Here is a 19,105-nt window from a genome sequence, read left to right as displayed (position 1 = left end):
CAAACTAAAACCTACTCTACCCTGTCCTAAAACCTACTATGCCCTGTACTAAAAACTACCCAACCCTGTCGTAAACCCTAAAACCTACCCTTTCCTAAAACCTACCCCGCCCTGTCCTAAAAACTACCCCAACCCGTGGCCTAAACCCTAAAAGCTACCCAGCCCTAAAAACTACCCCACCCTGTCCTAAAAACTACCCAGACCCTGCACTAAACCCTAAAATCTACCTTGTCCTAAAACCTACCGCGCCCTGTCCTAAAAACTACCCCACCTTAAACCCTAAAACCTACCCTGCCCTACCCTAAAACCTACCCCGCCCTGTCCTAAAAACTACCCGACCCCACCATAAACCCTACTCACTCCTAAAAACGATGCCGCCCGCACCTCGCCCTAAACCTCAAAACCTACCCTGTCCTAAAAATTACCCCAGACCCCCCACCCTGAACCCTAAAACCTACCCCGCCCTGTCCTAAAAACTACTCCGACCCTGTACTAAAAAACTACGCCCTCCCACCTCCCCAAACCTGGCCCCACTTACCTCTTTCTCCTCAGGTTGCTGCTCCTTCCTGTCCACCCAGACTGCTCTCTGTGCCGTTACCACGCATATGCGTGGTAAAAGCATGCGTGCTAAACACATGCGTAGTAAACGCATATGCGTGGTAAAGGCATGCGTGCTGAACACATGCGTAGTAAACGCATATGCGTGGTAAAGGCATGCGTGCTAAACACATGTGTAGTAAACGCATATGCGTGGTAAAGGCATGCGTGCTAAACACATGCGTAGTAAACGCAAATGCGTGGTAATGGCAGCGTGGTCAATGCATAACGTTGCATTGACCGCATTGCTAGTGATGTTTCCCGCTGAAATAAAACAGGTCTGATGGGAACCATTTATTTTCCAGGATCTGCACAGGGAGCAGCTGGAAACAGAGTCTACAAAAATATCTTTGGAAAAAAACAAAAGTCCCATATTTGTTAAGGCCAAAGCAGAATGACATTGTGGCATTTCCTGTCCAGCACAAAAGGCATTTTGAACTGGAAAGGTACCCATTTCTCAGCACAAAAAAACACTTTGCGCTGCTTTGTAGCACTTTATATCAAGGGGGTGTCACTGAAGTGTGGCATGGGCAGATCTGCACAAACACCTACAGGTGTTGACATAAAGCCTGATCAATTCAGTTAGCCAGACTGGGGTTTGCATACAAAATAACACCTTCTTGAAGAAAGTGCTAACAAGGAGATGTCTTCATCTCTCAAAATACCCACAAATTGCATATGTGCTGAAGTGCACAGCGCACGTCCAGTGTGTGTGATCCTTCAATGTTTGTCCCGACGTAAGAAATTGTAGTGGAAGGGTTTGCTTCTAGTACAGTCCAACGCAGGGCAGTGCACACTGAGGCCCATATTTATACTTTCTTAACGCTGCATTTGCGCCGCTTTTTTATTCAAAAGCGGCGCAATCTTACAAAATACAATCGTATTAAGTTTGCTCCACTTTTGCGTCATAAAATGACACAAATGCGGGGCTAAAAAAGTATAAAATGGGCCTGACCGCTGCGAGATTGTGCATCGCACAAGTCAGTCTTATAGAGCACAAACGCTGGGGATGACGGCAGCAATAGGTCAAACTAGGCAGAGATGGCTCTGCACTTTATTCCCTCTTGTGCAACCCAGCACAGCAAATTTGGCTGCTCCACTACATTGCGTAACAAATGAGTAACTCGGCCCCTTAGAGTGTAAACCATGCACTAGAAAATATAAACTTTACATAAATATGTGGTTTAAATATTCCAGTCTGCCCCCACTCTTCAGACTGGGGCTACACTAGTAAATTGATAAATCCTTAAAATAAATTAGATGGCAGTTTGGCTGAATTCAATTTAGCTCTCACTGATGGAGTGAAAGTTTGAGGCTGTGAAGAATGAGTGTTTTTTTGTGAGAACAAGACTTCAGTGTCACCAGATTGGGACAGATTCAGATATCTCTGGCGTCTTTACTACTGTGCTGTTGAGTTAGCCACAGAGGACCCGATTCACAAAGGTAAACTTAGACCTGAAGTCTAACTTTAGACCTGGAATCTAACCTTAGACCTAAAGTCGAACTTTAGACTTGAAGTCTAAGTGTAAACCTGAAGTCAAAGTTTGGACCTGAAGTCTAACTTTACACCTGAAGTCTAAGTTTAGACCTAAAGTCCAAGTTTAGACCTGAAGTCTAACTTTAGACCTGAAGTCTAAGTTTAGACTTGAAGTCTAACTTTACACCTGAAATCTAACTTTACACCTAAATTCTAACTTTAGACTTGAAGTCTATCTTTAGACCTGAAGTCTAACTTTAGACTTGAAGTCTATCTTTAGACCTGAAGTCTAAGTTTAGACCTAAAGTCTAAGTTTAGACCAGGAGTCTTACTTTAGACCTGAAGTCTAACTTTAGATTTGAAGTCTAAACTTAGGCTTCGGGCCTAAACTTGGACTTCAGGTCTAAGTTTACCTTTGTGAATCAGGCCCAGAGTGTGCATTGATGGCTGCTGGTTCAGTCCAAGGCTCAGTCCAACATTTGCTGGCTGTTGGCGCAATGATTTTGCTCCCAGTCCAGGATGATACCCAAGCTTTAGAGCAGCATCCTAGGGTGTTGAGAGACTTTCTTTAAATATGGCCACCTAAGGTCTTAGGAAACTGGAGATAGCAGTACTGAAGGTGTACCTTTGAGGCAACTCTGGAGTTAAAAGTGACTGTGTCATACAAATCAGCCTGTGGAGAGAGGGATGCTGAACCCTTAGTGGGATGTGTGCAGCCTGACAAGTGTAGCAAGAGGGGCTTTGTGGTAGGCAGTTTCTGTTTAACTTGTAAATTTTGAAGAAGTTGCAATTTAAGAGAGGGAAAGGTTGAGGTCCACAATCTGCTGTGGAGAAGGGCTGTGGCAACGAAGCAGAGGGAACTGGTGTATAGAAAGAAGCGGCAGTGGTAAAAGGATGTGTCTGATGGTCAGGGGCCTTGCACTTGCTTCACATCTTAAGCCAAGGAGGCAGGTCCCTGGGTGATGCTCGTGGTTGCTAGGATACAGTCACCTACCGGCAGGTGTCCACCAACATTCACACTACCTCATAGAGCAAGATGGGTCACAGCTGGTAGGCATGGCAACTTGGGTGTGCTGTGGACCTTGAGGGTCTCTGGAAGAAGGGTCCCTGGGGAAGCAGCCAGGACCTGATTGAGCCAGAGATAGGACTACAGACGTCATGATGGTTGGAGGTTGTCATTCTCAACACTCTCCCTGCCGGACAGTGCTTAATTTGTAAATTAAGAGGTGCTGGTGCTCAAAGCCCTTCTCTTAAACACGAGGCTGCTGTAATTAAATCTGCCAGCACTGAATACTGAGGCAGCGTAATCCTGAAGCCATCTCGGGCCTCTTCAATCCATTTACGGCCACCCCTGCCCCTTCAGCTCATCCTGCAACTTTCTACTTTCTCCCTTCATGACGCTTTTTAGTTTTGTCCTCTTCCGTCATTACCATATGTTTTTTTTCTTGCAGCAAATGCTTGAGGCATAAGAATAAGCCCCGGCCCTCACAAATAAGTGCCGGTGCTCAGCACCGGAAACAACAAACACAAATTAAGCACTGCTGCCGGAAGAGGGACTGTGAGAACTTGCTGCATCTTCCTTGCAAAAAAACATAGGTTACCAAATATAGGCCCTCATTCCGAGCCTGGCGGGCGGCGGAGGCCGCCCGCCAGGCTTCCCCCCTCCGAAATACCGCTCCGCGGTCGTAAGACCGCGGAGGGTATTCCGAGTTTTCCCCTGGGCTGGCGGGCGGTCTTCACAAGACCGCCCGCCAGCCCAGGGGAAAACTCCCTTCCCACGATGACGCCGGCTCGTAATAGAGCCGGCGGAGTGGGAAGGTGCGACGGGTGCAGTTGCACCCGTCGCGTATTTCAGTGTCTGCTTTGCAGACACTGAAATACTTTTAGGGGCCCTCTTACGGGGGCCCCTGCCGTGCCCATGCCATAGGCATGGGCACGGCAGGGGCCCCCAGGGGCCCCGCGACTCCCCCTCCCGCCATCCGGTTCCCGGCGGGAGAACCGCCAGGAACTGGATGGCGGGAGGGGGAGTCGGAATCCCCATGCCGGCGCAGCATGCTGCGCCGGCTTGGAGGATTCCTTTGGGGCAGCGGGAAACCGGCGGGAGACCGCCGGTTTCCCTTCTCTGACCGCGGCTGAGCCGCCGCGGTCAGAATGCCCCGCGGGGCACCGCCGGCCTGTCGGCGGTGCCACCGCGTCCCACGGCCCTGGCGGACTTGTTCCGCCAGGGTCGTAATGACCCCCATAGTTTGCTAAGACCTCAACCTTACATAGGTATGACCCTGGAAGGATTTTGATCTGTGTTTGCTTGCTAAATTTAGCCAGATTCAAAGCCCACATACTATAGGTCTGGGGTACCGTAGTATTCCAGCTTAGTACATTTGGGGGCGAGTGCTCGAGAATGGAATCACAAATCAACATTTCTGTAGGTAATTATTTTTATAAGGGTAGGATTTTCGTAGTCTGTAGCTTGGAGTGTATGGTTTTGCAGAACATGTGTTTTCACATGCTGTTGCCTTGTGGGTTGACAGACATTAACGCTTCACTGCTGGTGCTGGCCAGGTGATTGGCTGCCACTGCTGGGCACCTTATCAGTCCATGGGACACACTTCCTAAAATAAATAAATCCAGGATGTGTAAAGCACAGCAAATCACCCATGAGGGTCTCAAGGCGCTGAGCTGTATCCAAGGGGAAATTGAGGGCCACATGTACAAAGCATTTTTCTAATCACAAACTGGTCGATTCGCAAAATAGGCCTGTTTTCGACTAGAAAAATGCTTTTTGGGTTGTACAAAGCCCATTTTGTGATTCACTTGTTACCAAATCGGCAATGAGGGTTTTGTGTTTCGCATCCCTTCTTAATACCGAATCTAAAAGATATGTGCGAATGTTTTGCGATCAGAATGTGGTCGCAAACATTTGAAGATTACCATCAACTGCAAATTGGTGGTAAGCCATTCGCAAACGGGAAGGTGAATGGGGGCACCAACATTTTTTCAGAGCATTTAGTGGTCCCACAGAGTACTGTCTACTCTGAAAAAATGAAAAGGAAATTTGTAATTTTTATTTTTGAAATCCATCCTGTTTTCCTTTGAGGAAAACGGGATGCATTTAAAAAATAAAATTGCTTTATGTGAAAAGCAGTCACAGACATGGTGCTGTGGTGACTCTAGCAGGCCACCATCCCTGTGAGTGCCGGCCAATCCTAATGGGTTGCAAATTGCGACCTGCCTCATGAATATTAATGAGGCAGGTCCCTTGTGATCCTACTGGGAACCGTTAACAGTGTCTGAGATACTGTTGTACATCAGGTTTTGTGACTCACAATTTGCGAGTCGCAAAAGCTGACATTTGTACACGTGGCCCTAAGTGGTTTACCCAGGATGTTGAGTCAACGCCGAGACTCGAACCTGGTTCTCCCATCTTGAAAGTCGGCAGCTCTGGCCATTACGCCACATCCTGTCCCCTGGGTGCATTACTGGGCCTTGAGTATTAGAGCTGTGTGTTGCCAGGCCTCTGGAAATGTCCAACAGCTGCTTGGTAGCATCAACTGAAGCACCGGGAGATCATCTCTCTGGTGAAGTCCATCTTTTGGGTGGATGGAGACTAGCGGACGGGTCACCAGATATTATGCCAGACCAGTGGCACTGTTTAAGAACTATCTCAGCTGTTGGCAATCTCTGAAATGATTATAAAGCTTAAGCCCTACTAAAAACACACGTGATACCCAGGCTTCTGGAATTTGTTGGCTCGGATAATAATTCCAGGGGTACTTTGAGTGGTTTTGGAGTTAGTGGTGCATTTGGGACAGAGGAAAAGTTCTCCACCTCGGAGCCAGCTGAGCTGAACAAGCTGCCTGACCTGCAAGCTTTGATTCTGGATTGGTCTACATCTTGGAATAGATCCGTCTTGAAAATGACCACAGGGACAGTCAACGAAGCGACCGCGCGGACAGGGACTTCTTTTCTGACATTCTTCATCTCTGATAAACAATGGTCTCCAGGGCCGGGCTGGAATCCAAAATCATCCCCAGCAGAAATGGCAGTCTGTCCTGTTGCGAAATCACCCCCTGCCCTGCAGCCCTCTGGGGATATCAGCATATTATACTAGCCGCTGCCCCTAATGCACAGCTTGGACCAGCTGCGAAGGCTCTGCAATCTGCCAGTCTCTTGACATTCCCACAGCCCTGCGACTGCATCACTATCTTTAGCCAAGAACAACATGTGCTGGAATTCACGCTCACTCACCCTGGGCTCCCTCTTCTTGGCCTTGTGGGGCAGGAAGGGTCTCTGGAGGAAAACAATCTGCTTGGTGGTCACAATCCCTTCACTGAAAAACAAAGAGAGAGAGAATTTACTGTGGATGGGAACACAACCAGTGCCTTCGCTGGCACTCCTGTCAAGCCAACACAGACTGGAGAAGTGGCGGCCATCTTGTGGGAATGGCGGACATCTTGTGGGAGTGTCAGCCATCTTATGGGAGTAGCAGCCATCTTATGGTAATAGCAGACATCTTGTGGGAGTGGCGGCCATCTTATGGGAGTGGTAGCCATCTTGTGGGAGTTGCGGTCATCTCATAGGAGTAGCAGCCATCTTGTGGGAGTGGCGGCCATTGTATGGGAGTGACAGCCATATTATGGAAGTGACGGCCATCGTATGGGAGTGGCAGCCATCTTATGGGTGTGGCGGGCATCTTATGGTTGTGGCAGCCATCTTATGGGTGTAGCAGCCATCTTGAGGGAGCGGCGACCATCTTGTAAGAGTGGCGGCCATCTTATGGGAGTGGCGGGCATCTTATGGGTGTGGCGGGCATCTTATGGGTGTGGCAGCCATCTAATGGGTGTAGCAGCCATCTTGAGGGAGCGGCGACCATCTTGTGAGAGTGGCGGCCTTCTTATGGGAGTGGCGGCTTGCACATTTTAATCAATGCTCACATTTTTCAGCAGTGCAGAGTGGTATGCAGTAAAACACGGTTTGGAGTACATTGTTCAACAAAAACCAGGTGACAATGATAAATCTTAGAAAAACAGAGAGATGAAAATATTGTAGCTGTTATTTTAAATATGGAACAGAAAGGCTTGAGAGGGGTCTGTGAGGGTGGGGAGTGTGAGAGATTTTCCCATTTATACAAATAGTTATATAGAAAAGGAATCCACATGAACTGCTGTGGACAGGTTTCATAAAAATACAGACATGAAACACAATATGATGTGGACTGGGCATTGACAACATTTCTCTTATGCTGGCGTAATCTTGTGTTATTTTGCGAATTTCGTGTTACGCTTGTTATACAAAATTCCTTAAATTATGCCACCAGGCCACGTAGCGCAGCTATACTGTGTTCATTGCTAAATTTTAACACTGGAGCACAGCGAGAACGTGAACAACCAGAACACAACAATGCTGTTCACAGAACTTGTGCTCATTTTTTTACCAGAAATCGCGTGCTTTGCAAAATGGACGTGAGGAAACCACCTCATGGTAAAACATAGCGCCACGTACCGATTTTGCACCTCATGCAATTTCACATGATTTTTACGGACTTTGGCGGGATTACGTGAAAGCAAAAGATGTGAATTTTATATGGTACCACTTACTCAGAAGAGTTATTTAATTTTTATTTTTCCCTCAATTATTTCCGTAATCTACAGTGAAGAAAAGCAAGGCTTTATTTTTGCAAAACAATGTTATTCACACTTTCTTTTGCATTCGGAAACATCGAAGAGGGATATTTTACAGAAGAGATTGGGAGAATTGTATCTGATGCTTCAGTTACACTGGAGTGAGGAATATTTTAGGTGGAACTGAGGGACAAGGAAGAACAATCGATAAATGACAACTTTTTAGGAAACAAAAAATAGTTTATCTCTTATGTAGGGAGAGTTGCTATTAATGGTCATAGACCTGGCATGTCACTGACCCTCTAGCCTGTTATTCATTCAGAGGAGCTGGGTGAGACCTGAGATGGGTGAGACAGGCATACCGGGCTGCCAGAAGGTTGGTGATTGAGGCTATTTCAATAGTTATCTATGTTCCCTTCTTCCTCAGTGTTGTAAAGGCTGCTGTAAACATGGTGTACTCGTGGCATATACAGGTTCAAGGCCACCGACTCAGGAAAATACAGTGGATTCATACTGAGCACCCCCTGCTGCTCTGCCAGAGAACTCAGTACCTCCTCGCCCCCGCCTCCCCCAACTGAAGAGAAGATGTAACATAGGGCCAGATGGATAAAGCATTTTTCTGGTCGCAAATGGCCTGATTCTGTGAAAAGGGATGGAAAAATGAATTTTGGTATGTATTAATCCCAAATTGCGATTTGGCAACGTGTTACCGAATCACAGTTTGGAAGTGCGAATACATACTGATTCGGTTGGTGATAACCCATTCGCAAATGGGAAGAGTTGCACTTGGGACCCACAGCCCTTTGAGAATGTTTAGAAAAACATTTTTAAGAACAGGCAGTGGTCCCAGGGACCACTGCCTACTCTTAAAAATTATAAATGAAACTTTTCATGCTTTATTTAAACACTTCTTGTTTTCCTTCATGGAAAACGGGCTGCATTTTAAAAAGATTGCTTTATTAAAAAGCAATCACAGACATGGTGGTCTGCTGACCCCAGCAGGCCACCTTTTCTGTGATGGCAGCAATTCCCCATGGGTCAAGAATTATGACATACCTCATTAATATGCATGAGATAGGTCTATTTGCGATCCACTAGGAATCTCTAATGAAACTCAAACTAGTTTCAGACATTAGGAAATCGATATTCCTGATTTAAGTACATCTGGCCCTTAGATCCCAATTAAAATGTTCTCAGTCCAGAGGGTGAGTAAAGGTGGGGTCGAGTGTGAAGAAGTGTAAGAACCATCACCTAGAAATGAAATGGGAACAAGACCACAGTCCCTCAGCCAGGTCAGTATGACCAGATGGACATTTTACACAATGGGGTGTTCCATCTGTCCAATCCTGGATCTATTGCACGTTTTTAACAGTGGCTCCACCCACCTCATCCTCAAACCTCGCCACAAACATTTACCAGCACTTCATTAGATTCATTAGATCTTTGTGAGTTTAGTTGTGACCAGAAAGTAACTTCCACTTATCTGGTCTAAGACTACAAGGCGAACCTGGTCGCCTACAACCAAAGCTTCAGCTTTCTGGCACGGGCAGTAGACCAGGAAGCCAGGCTCTGCTCGGGTTGGGCAGCCTCAGATTCAGAAAGTCCTCCACCCTCAAACAATCGTACTCTGGCGATGCACCAGGGATTCAGAATGCTTCTCGTTCCCCAGTCGTCCGGCCCTGGTAACACTAAGGATGCAGGAGGGGGCAGGTGCAGGGCGGTGGCCGCCTACATACCTGTCTGTCTTCACAATTGGAGTCGGTAGCACACATTTCAGCTGCCATCCATATTCGGCCAAAGAGTTCAGCAGCGGGACATAGTCGGTTTGCACGTTGGTCCCCTGCGGAGTAGGATTCACGTTAAAACTTCATGGAGGTGAACAAAAAAATAGAAAAGCATGCTCATTCTGTCAATTCATAAGTGGACAATCATCACAAGTGAGGTCCAAAACACATTGTCATGAAGAGAATCTGATCACATGGTAAGCAGGTACAAAACGTCGCAGTTCTTCTGTGTGGTTCAACCAGTCTGTAGTGTATTTGTCTCAAGCACAATTCTTGTCCTTCTATGTATATAGATGTTGTGTGTATAGACGTTGGATTTCAAATACACCACAGCCAACACGTGTTTCATCTAAGGGAATAACCCAACGACTTCCTCAGGGCTGATGCAATATCCGTTCTTTAGCCAACTAATGAGTTTGAACGTCATAATGGAGGAGCTCCAACACAATGCCTCGCGTCGTATTAGCCTATAAATGTTGAGGCAATGACAGATGATGAAAAATTATAAATTATAGCCACGAGTAACGGTTGCGATAAACTACAGACTGGTTGAACCACACAGAAGAACTGCAACGTTTTGTATCTGCTTACCATATGATCAGATTATCTTCATGACAATGTGTTTGGACTTTGATGTTTCATCTTTACATGATCAAGATATTTATATATGGACTATAAACCACCAATGAAAGATATGCACTATTTTACCTTAACGTGTGCCTCTATGTTTGCAGTTTTGCATTTTCAGCTCATTTTCATAGACTTTCAACAGCCGACATCTAACAAGGTTTTTTTCTCTTTCTTTGGAGGGGGAATTTGGAATGGGACTTTGGCAAAAGTGCCTTTGAGGTACTTCTTGGAACGAGGCCCCACCCCCTCCTCACAGGGTGAATGTTTTGTTTGAGTTGACTGGTCTGCAGAACTCACTCCTGTAGGAGAGGTCTGTAATGATGCTCTGCTCTGGTATTGTGAGGTCTGTTGGCGATGCACAGCGATGCTTTGTTTTGAAACAACAGTCTATGCCATATTCTGTCTCCCCTCCTCGACAGGATCATGGACATCAGCTTGACCTTCACATTTAGATAACACATGGTTGCAGTATTGTCCTATCGGAGAACTAGATCGGCTGCTGTCAGCTCTGGCACATAGATACCATAAGCGTGTTGCTGATCATTTGTCCTGTATCAGGAGATCGCCCGTGTGAACTTCACATCCTTCCATCAAGAAATTTGTAATAAGCAAAAATTAAATGACTTAAAGCCTGATCTAGATTTTGGAGGAAGAGTTACTCTGCCACAATAGTGAAGCCACAATAGTGATGGATATCCCGTCCGCCTAAATATAAATCACATAGGAAGTAACGGGATCTATATTTCAGCAGACAAGACATGCATCACCATAGTCACAGAGTAATCCGTTTGCCGATATCTAAATCAGCCCCATTTTCCTTTGACTGTGATTTTAAATTCTGTGAAGATGTGGTTTCTCTTGGGAGGAATAATAAACGGTCAAGTACTTTTTTTTAATGGACTTCAGAATTGATAATCTGGCATTCATCACTGTACTTAATCTGCAAATTACAAATATACAGGTCGTTTATAAATAAAAGGGCTACTATTTAATCCTACAAGAATAAATGGATTGAATAAAAGAATTAATGTTCAAAATTAAATTGCCAGTTAAATAAGTATTTATTATCTATTCAAACATATACCGTAAGACATCCAAGCCTTCACAGGTGACACCAGCTTGTTTAGATTCTGCTGTAGTACATACCAATTCATTTTTTTTATCCGATTTTGTCAAATAAATCATCCTCGGGCGTTAAATTTTCACTCAGCTCAGTTCAGCCGTCTTGATTAATTTCATCAGCATCTTATATTCAGACTTGTTAAGTTTCATATATTTGACATAAACAGACATTCGCACATCAACGCTCCTCACACCTAGTCTGTGAAAGGATGGTTTTAGGAGCTATCCCCTAAAACTGGGAAAGGCGGAGTGAATGTATCAATTTGCAGCTTCTAATTGCATAACGACGTGATCAAAATGTGTCTTATTTTTCCAACTCTGGCCAGCACCACTGAAACTAACTTATACAAACCTGATATGATAAAACGTGTTGTATGTGCAGTGCTGAGGAATGTACATTGAACTTTTCAGCCCAGTTTCTGTCCTGGTTCACATATTGTCCCTGTTAATAAGGCTATTAAATGACTTTCTAACCTTCATAAACAAATACATCTTAACACTTTTTTCAGTTGTTTAGCTGCCTTTTATTAATGTATGCCATGACAATGTTAGCATCACTTCTGGATGTTTCATGTGAGGCTGGCACTGGGCATCGCCAGGTGCTCAGTGCCACAGGCCCAGGTGAGAGGGCACCTGCCTGGCTCCTGGGTAGTAGGTTGTCTGGAGTCACTAACGCCTGCATGTGGTAGAGTGTAGCCTGGCTTCCACAAGATGTACTTTAGGGATCCTTGTGCCCAAGGTTTCCCTAACTACAGATTTTTGTAACAGACTTGATTAGTCTGGGTTGGTAAGTGCACCCACGCCCTCAAGAAGGACCCTCGTGGTTCCCAGGACCATATGTCTCTTTCTGCTTCAAACTGCGTTTCATCCACGGGTTGTTGAAGTAGGTGAATTGCTTCTGCATGGAAGGGAAGCTGCTGAAAGTGACATGCATTGGGAAAGGGCGCGTGGGACTAAGTTTAGGCGGAAGGAAGTACTCTGTAATGAGGTCACTGAAACTGGGGCGAAGAACTCTCCTGTGAATCCATGGAAGAACTCTCCTGTGAATCCATATCACTGGAATACGAAAAGAGCCACACACTGTGGACAGATCTGAGGAGGTCCAAGCAGGGCTTTAAGTAGGATGAAAAAACTGGAGGGGGGAGGGGTCTCTGAAAGGGGCGTGGTTGATGTAATTGAGGGCGTGGCCTAAGAACACAAGCTCAAAATCTGTGCTTGGCATCGTGTGCCCCACGACTGGTATTTTTCTGCTTCTTTTTGTTGTTGCATCCAGATATATAATACAACAAGTAGTATTACATATACAACAAGCCAAGACTATTGGCTTTGTCAACGGTTGTAAGTTGCATAAGATAAATAAGTAACAACAACCGCTTCCTCGTGTAAAATATTGATAATGTTGGACCCAGCCACTTAAAGCTCTGGGTCCAACATTCAGAATGCTCCCCTTTCTGAAATGGATACTAAAATATAGCGCCAAATGCCAACTTTACATTTTGCGTAAGTATGTGTAATTTTGCATAACTTTTCTGAAATTTCACTTAATTACAAAAAAGCTAATTGTGCAAAAATCGCACAACCCTGCCTACAGACAGCCATCAGTAGTATGTACTCACCAGTGTTGCTCTCGGCTTCATGGCGCTAGAACTGAGTTCCACTGACCCCCCTCACGTGGGCAGGTGACTGAGAGGTAGAAACAGAGGACGCTCCTGGCAGGCTGGTGCCTCTGAAGGGTTGGCAGCGCCCGCAGGGCAGGTCGCATGCCAGGCTTGACTCTGATTGGCTGTTTGGGCTCAGACGGAACCGCCCCATCACTGATACCTCGCAGAAGCTCCTGCCTGAAAGCAAGTCTCTGATACTACCTACAGGTCATTTCAGGGACCCCAGTAATTTTATTTACTTGCGAAGGGACCCGGGGGGAGGGTAAGCAGAGCTGTTAAAGGTTCGGTAGAATAATAAACTATAAATAGTATCATTTATGAAGAAGAACATGAGCATGACGTGCTTGTGATATAAAAACTCCTTCCTGTCTTCAATGAATGAAAGAAATGCAAAAACAACCTCACGCTTTGACCGTAATACCAACACCACCGTTTCTTTTTTCTATATTTTTTGTAAACTATATAAGTGCACATTTTTTATGTCGCACAAAATAATTTGCTTTGAGTATGAAAGCTCCAATCAAACCCCTCTTCCTCATGGTGGGCATCTTCCCGGGGCTTCTCGTGCCCAGGAGTGTGATCTCCCCCCCCCAGCGGCGGCAGGGCCGGCAGAGGGGTGAGTTTTGGGCCTGGTGCAAAAGCCATTCTCTGCAGAAAGCAACAGGAGGTCGGGGAACGGCGGTCACTGCTTTTACCCTGCCCGAGGCACGGTGGGCACCACTGCTGTGAGGGTCGCCAGGACCACAGGTGTCCCGGGCTCTAGTTGTGTTGCACACACGAGCCACCAAGAACTATGTGCTTGACGAAGATGACTTTGACAAACTGTCTTCTGTCCCTGCATGGAGCAGGGGAGGCCTTTCAACTCCTGGTCACTGCAGCTCTGGGTCTGCAAGAAGTTTGCAAAAAGTCTAAAGATCTCCGCTGACCTTGCAGTGACAGCAAAGCCTTGAGAAATAAGGGTCTCATTAGGTTTTGAGTGTGTGTGTCAACTGTCAAATTCATAGGTCATGTCACTGCTTAATTTGTAAATAAAAACGTGCCGGTGCTCAAAGCTCTCCTCTTAAACACGCGGCTGCATTTAAGTGTGTGAGTAGAAAATACTGAGGCAGCTTAATGCTGAAGACATCTCCGGCCTCTTTAATCCATTTACAGCCTCTCCCTGCCCCTTCCGCTCACTCTTGCAGCTTTCTGCTTTCTCCCTTTGTGACGCTTTTCCGTTTTTCTCTTCCTCCGTCTTTCCCATCTGAGGCTTTTGTTCGCAGTAAATGCTTGAGGTAGAAAAATAAGTGCGGATGCCCCACCAGTAATTAAGCACCGGTCATGTGTAAATATAATTAAATGTCTGTTGTCAATACACGATTCGCCTTAAGCCAGGTAAAATGCTCGGATTGGCTGTGTAGCTTGAGCAAGACATATTGAAAAGTATAAACACTTATGTGACACATTGTGATTGGAGCCCGCCACCTATGGAGCCTGTCTGCAGGCTGCTGCGTCCCAGAAAGTATTTCACATTGACTCTCACTGCTTGCCTGATTTATTGACTAACAGCATTCTGCAGTGTCATTGACGAAGGGGTCAGCAGAGCCTCTCGGACCTCACACATTTATGTGCACCTGTTTTATGGACGCTCTGAACTTATCCAAACTCCTTATAATATGGGTCTCACTAATCCGCACGTTTGGCTTTGAGACTCACACATGGAAGACACCCAAGTTATATTCACCATCCCTGACAATGTCTCCGACTAGCAAACCGATTCCTAGGCCTATATGAGAGTGAATCTGTCATGGATTCATGTGAACGGTCTCCGGCTCCACCCTGACAGGGGCGCTTCTTTCCAAACAACAGCTGTGCAGTTGTAAAAAGAGCAGATGATCTGTCAAGACTGATTTGCATATGTCGGGTTCCAAACTGGGGTGGCACGGTGAGCACCAACAATGAAGGGTTTAACCCAGATCTGTGACTGGGGGTGAATGTTTGACAATGTTCAGCATTTCGTCCATCATCATCTTTTTGTGTTGCAACAGCCATGCAAGGGGTGGTCACCTTGGGAACTAGGGGGTGGTCACCAGGACTTCACACGTGGTCCAGGATCTGGGTCTCTCCTGATCATACACTGTCAATGTCTCATCAAGGGTGCACGTGGAAACCACCTCTTTGGTCTTCTTAAAGCCCTGGAGAAGATTTTCAGATATCTTCCACTCAAGACGCGAAAGTCACTCATTCAAGGTCTCATTGTGTCCACCATCGATTATAGGAATGCATTTTATCCTGGCGTTTCGGTGGCCTTGTTGGCCAAATTACAAATCATTCAGAACTCAGCAGCCAGATGGATACCCTACCTTCTGCACCAGCTCCCCGTTCGGAAGGGAGTCCCGGGCCTGAGTCACAAAGGTAAACTCAGACTTTCTGTAAGTTTATGTTTGTTTTGGTATTCACTAACACTAGGTTAGTAGTAAGTTTACGACTACAGAGAGTCTGCAGTTGGGGTGGAGAACTCCGCACATAAAAGGCTAGAGATAAACTATATTTTTATGTGCAAAGTTCTCTGCAGTCATAAACTTACTATTAACTCTGTGTTTGTGAATTCCAAAACAAACCTTAACTTACACAAAAGGGTAGGTTTACCTTTGTGAGTCAGGCCCCCATTTATGCAGCACTGCTTCACCTACAGTATATTAAAAGGTTCTAGCCTAGTGGACGCTCCTCCGCTAAGGCGGAGGGGCATCGCCCTGCTGGATTTTTGGGAAAAAGGAAAAATAAAATGATAATAACGTATGCTATGTTATTATCATTTTATTTTTCCTGGGAGTAAGGGGGTGGGGTGGGACTGGGCTGTAGAGAGCTGGCGGAGAGCTGGAGGAGGGGTATGTGCACCATAAAGTGCACATGTCTGTTTGGCTGGCCATATTTGGCCGGCCAAACAGACTTGCACACTTTGCATGTTCTCCACCCGGCTGTATTGCACAGCCAAGTGGAGAAGATGCACAGGCTCCCACTCCCAGTCTGAGCAGCGAAGCAGGCCACTCAGACCAATCACAATGCTGCTGTCATGCTGGTGACAGCAGCATCGTGATTACCTGGGAGCCTGTGTGCAGCTGGAAGAGGACGAGGACAGAGGGGAGACGAATGCATCTCCTCTCGAAAGTAAGTGTTTTTTAGGTTGAGCGTAAGTGTACGACCTCTTGTATACTTTTAAGTATACTTCATCTGTGGGCTTCCAGCGATTTCATTTGTTACTTTCAGTGTCATTTAAAAATCCTTGCTTGCTAGTGGTCAGTCATGCCTCTTTGTCCCTCCTTCTTCTGTGTGGGAGCAGAGACCAACTAGTTTATAATTACGCTCTGTCCTGTTCATCTGGTCTGTAGGGGACTTTATTACCCACAGTATTACCCACTGACTTGTGTCCCGGGGTGAGACATACATTCATGCTTGCGCCTCACATTTACAGGCACAGCAGCACACCTGTAGACCCATCCCCTCCGAACATGCCACCAGGGACGTCACTTATGGTCAAGGTGAAGGACCACCCACCCTGCGCATAGTACCCTTGGCTCCACGCATGCGCACACACTCACCTCCATGATGGTCAGCTGCTCGACCACAATCGCGTCAAAGCCCCTGGCGGCTTTGTTATCAGCTTCAGGGCAGTCCTCAAAAATGAACACACCATCTGTTGGGCCTGGGGACACATCTGTGAAGGAAAACACAGTAGATTGGTTAACCTTTTGTAGGCCATGTGCTATGTGCACAGGGATAAAGCCCGGGAAACAGGGAGTTATCAGCACAACTCCCATCTGTATGGATGTTTGGCAACCAGGATGTATTTATTGTGGCCTTTTTCAGTTCGTGGTCCTCTCCTACGGATTTAACAGACCACACGTGATATTGGTGAACCTGGCCAATCAGAAAGCAGTCCCAACACCTGTGAGCACACTGCAGAAACACAGCCCTCCTGCCATCACATCTGTGTGCACACTGGCACAAACACAGCCCTCCTGCCCTCACATCTGTGTGCACACTGGCACAAACACAGCCCCCTGCCCTCACATCTGTGTGCACTCTGGCACAAACACATCCCCCTGCCCTCACATCTGTGTGCACACTGGTACAAACACAGCACTCCTGCCCTCACATCTGTGTGCACACTGCAGAAACACAGCCTCCTGCCCTCACATCTGTGTGCACACTGGCACAAACACAGCCCTTCTGCCCTCACATCTGTGTGCACACTGCAGAAACACAGCCCCCCTGCCCTCACATCTGTGTGCACACTGGCACAAACACAGCCCTCCTGCCCTCACATCTGTGTGCACACTGGCACAAACACAGCCCTCCTGCCCTCACATCTGTGTGCACACTGCAGAAACACAGCCCCCCCTGCCCTCACATCTGTGTGCACACTGGCACAAACACAGCCCTCCTGCCCTCACATCTGTGTGCACACTGCACAAACACAGCCGCCTGCCCTCACATCTGTGTGCACACTGGCACAAACACAGCCCTCCTGTCCTCACATCTGTGTGCACACTGGCACAAACACAGCCCCCCTGCCCTCACATCTGTGTGCGCACAGGCACAAACACAGCCCTCCTGCCCTCACATCTGTGCGCACACTGCAGAAACACAGCCTTCCTGTCCCAACACCTGTGTGCAGTGCTTAATTTGTGCTTGTTGTTTCAGGTGCGGAGCTCCAACACTTATTTTTGAGGGCCAGCGCTTATTCTTCTGCCTCAATTTGCTGCTGAGCACCAATGCAGCCACCCTTGCGCCATGGTGCAAGGATGGCTGCATTGAGGGGGAGATTGCTTTTGTGCATGGCAATATGCTCTTTCTATGTGTCCTGCGGAATGCAGCACACATAGAAAGAGCAAAAAATGAGGAGAAATTAAAGCATTTCTCCTCGTTGCGCCACTCTAACGCCACCCCTGGGGTGGTGTTAGATTTTGGCGGGGCCTCAGGTTTACGAAATATCGTAAATCTAAAGCAGCGTCAAAATGCAATGAGAGTTGCTGTGGCACTCCCACAGGAACAGCCATTGCACGCCCCTTCTATGCAAAGTGCTAAGTGTGAAAAGGTTGTATTTACAAGGTGGTCTTAAGCCACAAAAAGTGGCTTAACGCCACCTTGTAAATAGGCGCAGGGCATTGCGCCACTTGAGTGTTGCTAAGTGACGCTGTGGTGGCGATATGGCCTTGTAAATCTAGCCCTAGGTCCTAACTATAACTACCTAGTGGTGACCACCACTATATGTATTAAGATATATATATATATATATGTGGTACACAGGCTTACTGGTTTCAGAAAGCCTTACTACACCTATTTCTAGTTGGGATGCAGCAAATACTCACCTGCCGTATCCAATTTACCTTACAGCCCGTTCAGTAACGTACCAAACTCCTGCCAAATTACACCTCCCAGTACTGCTCCCCACCGGTGAAGAACCGAATCCAGAACACACGTCAGTCCTGAGTTTCTCTTTCACTCCCTTTCTACACTGTTCCACAGATTCCATCAGCAAGCGATAGGTTTCCATTGCTCATCCATGTAGTAGCTCGGGGGGTGTAGGCTTTCAGCAGGTCTAGGTACCAAGACGTGACAAGCAGTCCCAAACCTGAGACCGTGGCTCTGCATGGGGACCCAACCGGGTCCCAAAAGTTTCCTAGTCAAGAGTCTCAGTTCCTGAGACTGTGACTATGGAAAGCAAATTCAAGGGATCTTGTGTTTTAGGGGTCTCCCCCCAGTTCTTAGACTGGTGATAATAAGCACAATTTAAGTGTGTTGGGTCCTTTGAAAGACCCTATGTTAAGGCCTGGGGTCAAAGTCTGCTCACCCTGCCCCTTATTTGGCAGCAGCCAGGTTCTGCATCCAACCTGTCATATGGGGCAAAACCATCGCTAAACTCAGCCTCCGGCCATGCCCAACAGAGACGGCCCAGACAGCCTGGCCCACGGCCTGCAACCAAGCCCTGCGCGTAACACACCTCAGGCCGCAAACCCCCTGGCAGGCCCTGCAGCCACATAATTGCTTAGTGGCCAACCCTTGCTGTGCACACCATTGGCAACAGGCCTGGCCCATGGCCAGGCCCTCCATCCACCTACCTAAGGAGCCAAACCTCTTGTACAGCCAAAGCTCGTGCGCAGCAGGGGTTGGTCACAGGGCATTGTGCTGGCCTTGTGTTGGCATTCAGGGGGTTAAGCAGAGACGGGCCTCTTT

At 46.9% G+C, this 19,105-nt stretch overlaps 1 protein-coding gene across 2 annotated transcripts in view; it reads right to left on the bottom strand.

Moving 5' to 3' along the window:
- The window catches only part of RFTN1 (raftlin, lipid raft linker 1), a 282,797-nt gene that overhangs the window by 11,003 nt on the left and 252,689 nt on the right, over positions 1-19,105 (bottom strand). For both annotated transcript variants that reach the window (XM_069212084.1, XM_069212085.1), the window contains exons 7-9: positions 16,468-16,583; positions 9,429-9,532; positions 6,320-6,401 (exon numbers count right to left, since the gene is read on the bottom strand). In XM_069212084.1, coding sequence (XP_069068185.1) covers positions 6,320-6,401; positions 9,429-9,532; positions 16,468-16,583 — 302 coding nt within the window. The remainder of the gene's footprint in view (positions 1-6,319; positions 6,402-9,428; positions 9,533-16,467; positions 16,584-19,105) is intronic.

The sequence above is a fragment of the Pleurodeles waltl genome, chromosome 10 (genome assembly GCF_031143425.1).
Source record: "Pleurodeles waltl isolate 20211129_DDA chromosome 10, aPleWal1.hap1.20221129, whole genome shotgun sequence".
In the NCBI taxonomy this organism is placed as follows: Eukaryota; Metazoa; Chordata; class Amphibia; order Caudata; family Salamandridae; genus Pleurodeles; species Pleurodeles waltl.
The sequence above is the reverse complement of the archived record's forward strand: the minus strand, read 5'-3'. Positions and strand labels throughout refer to the sequence as shown.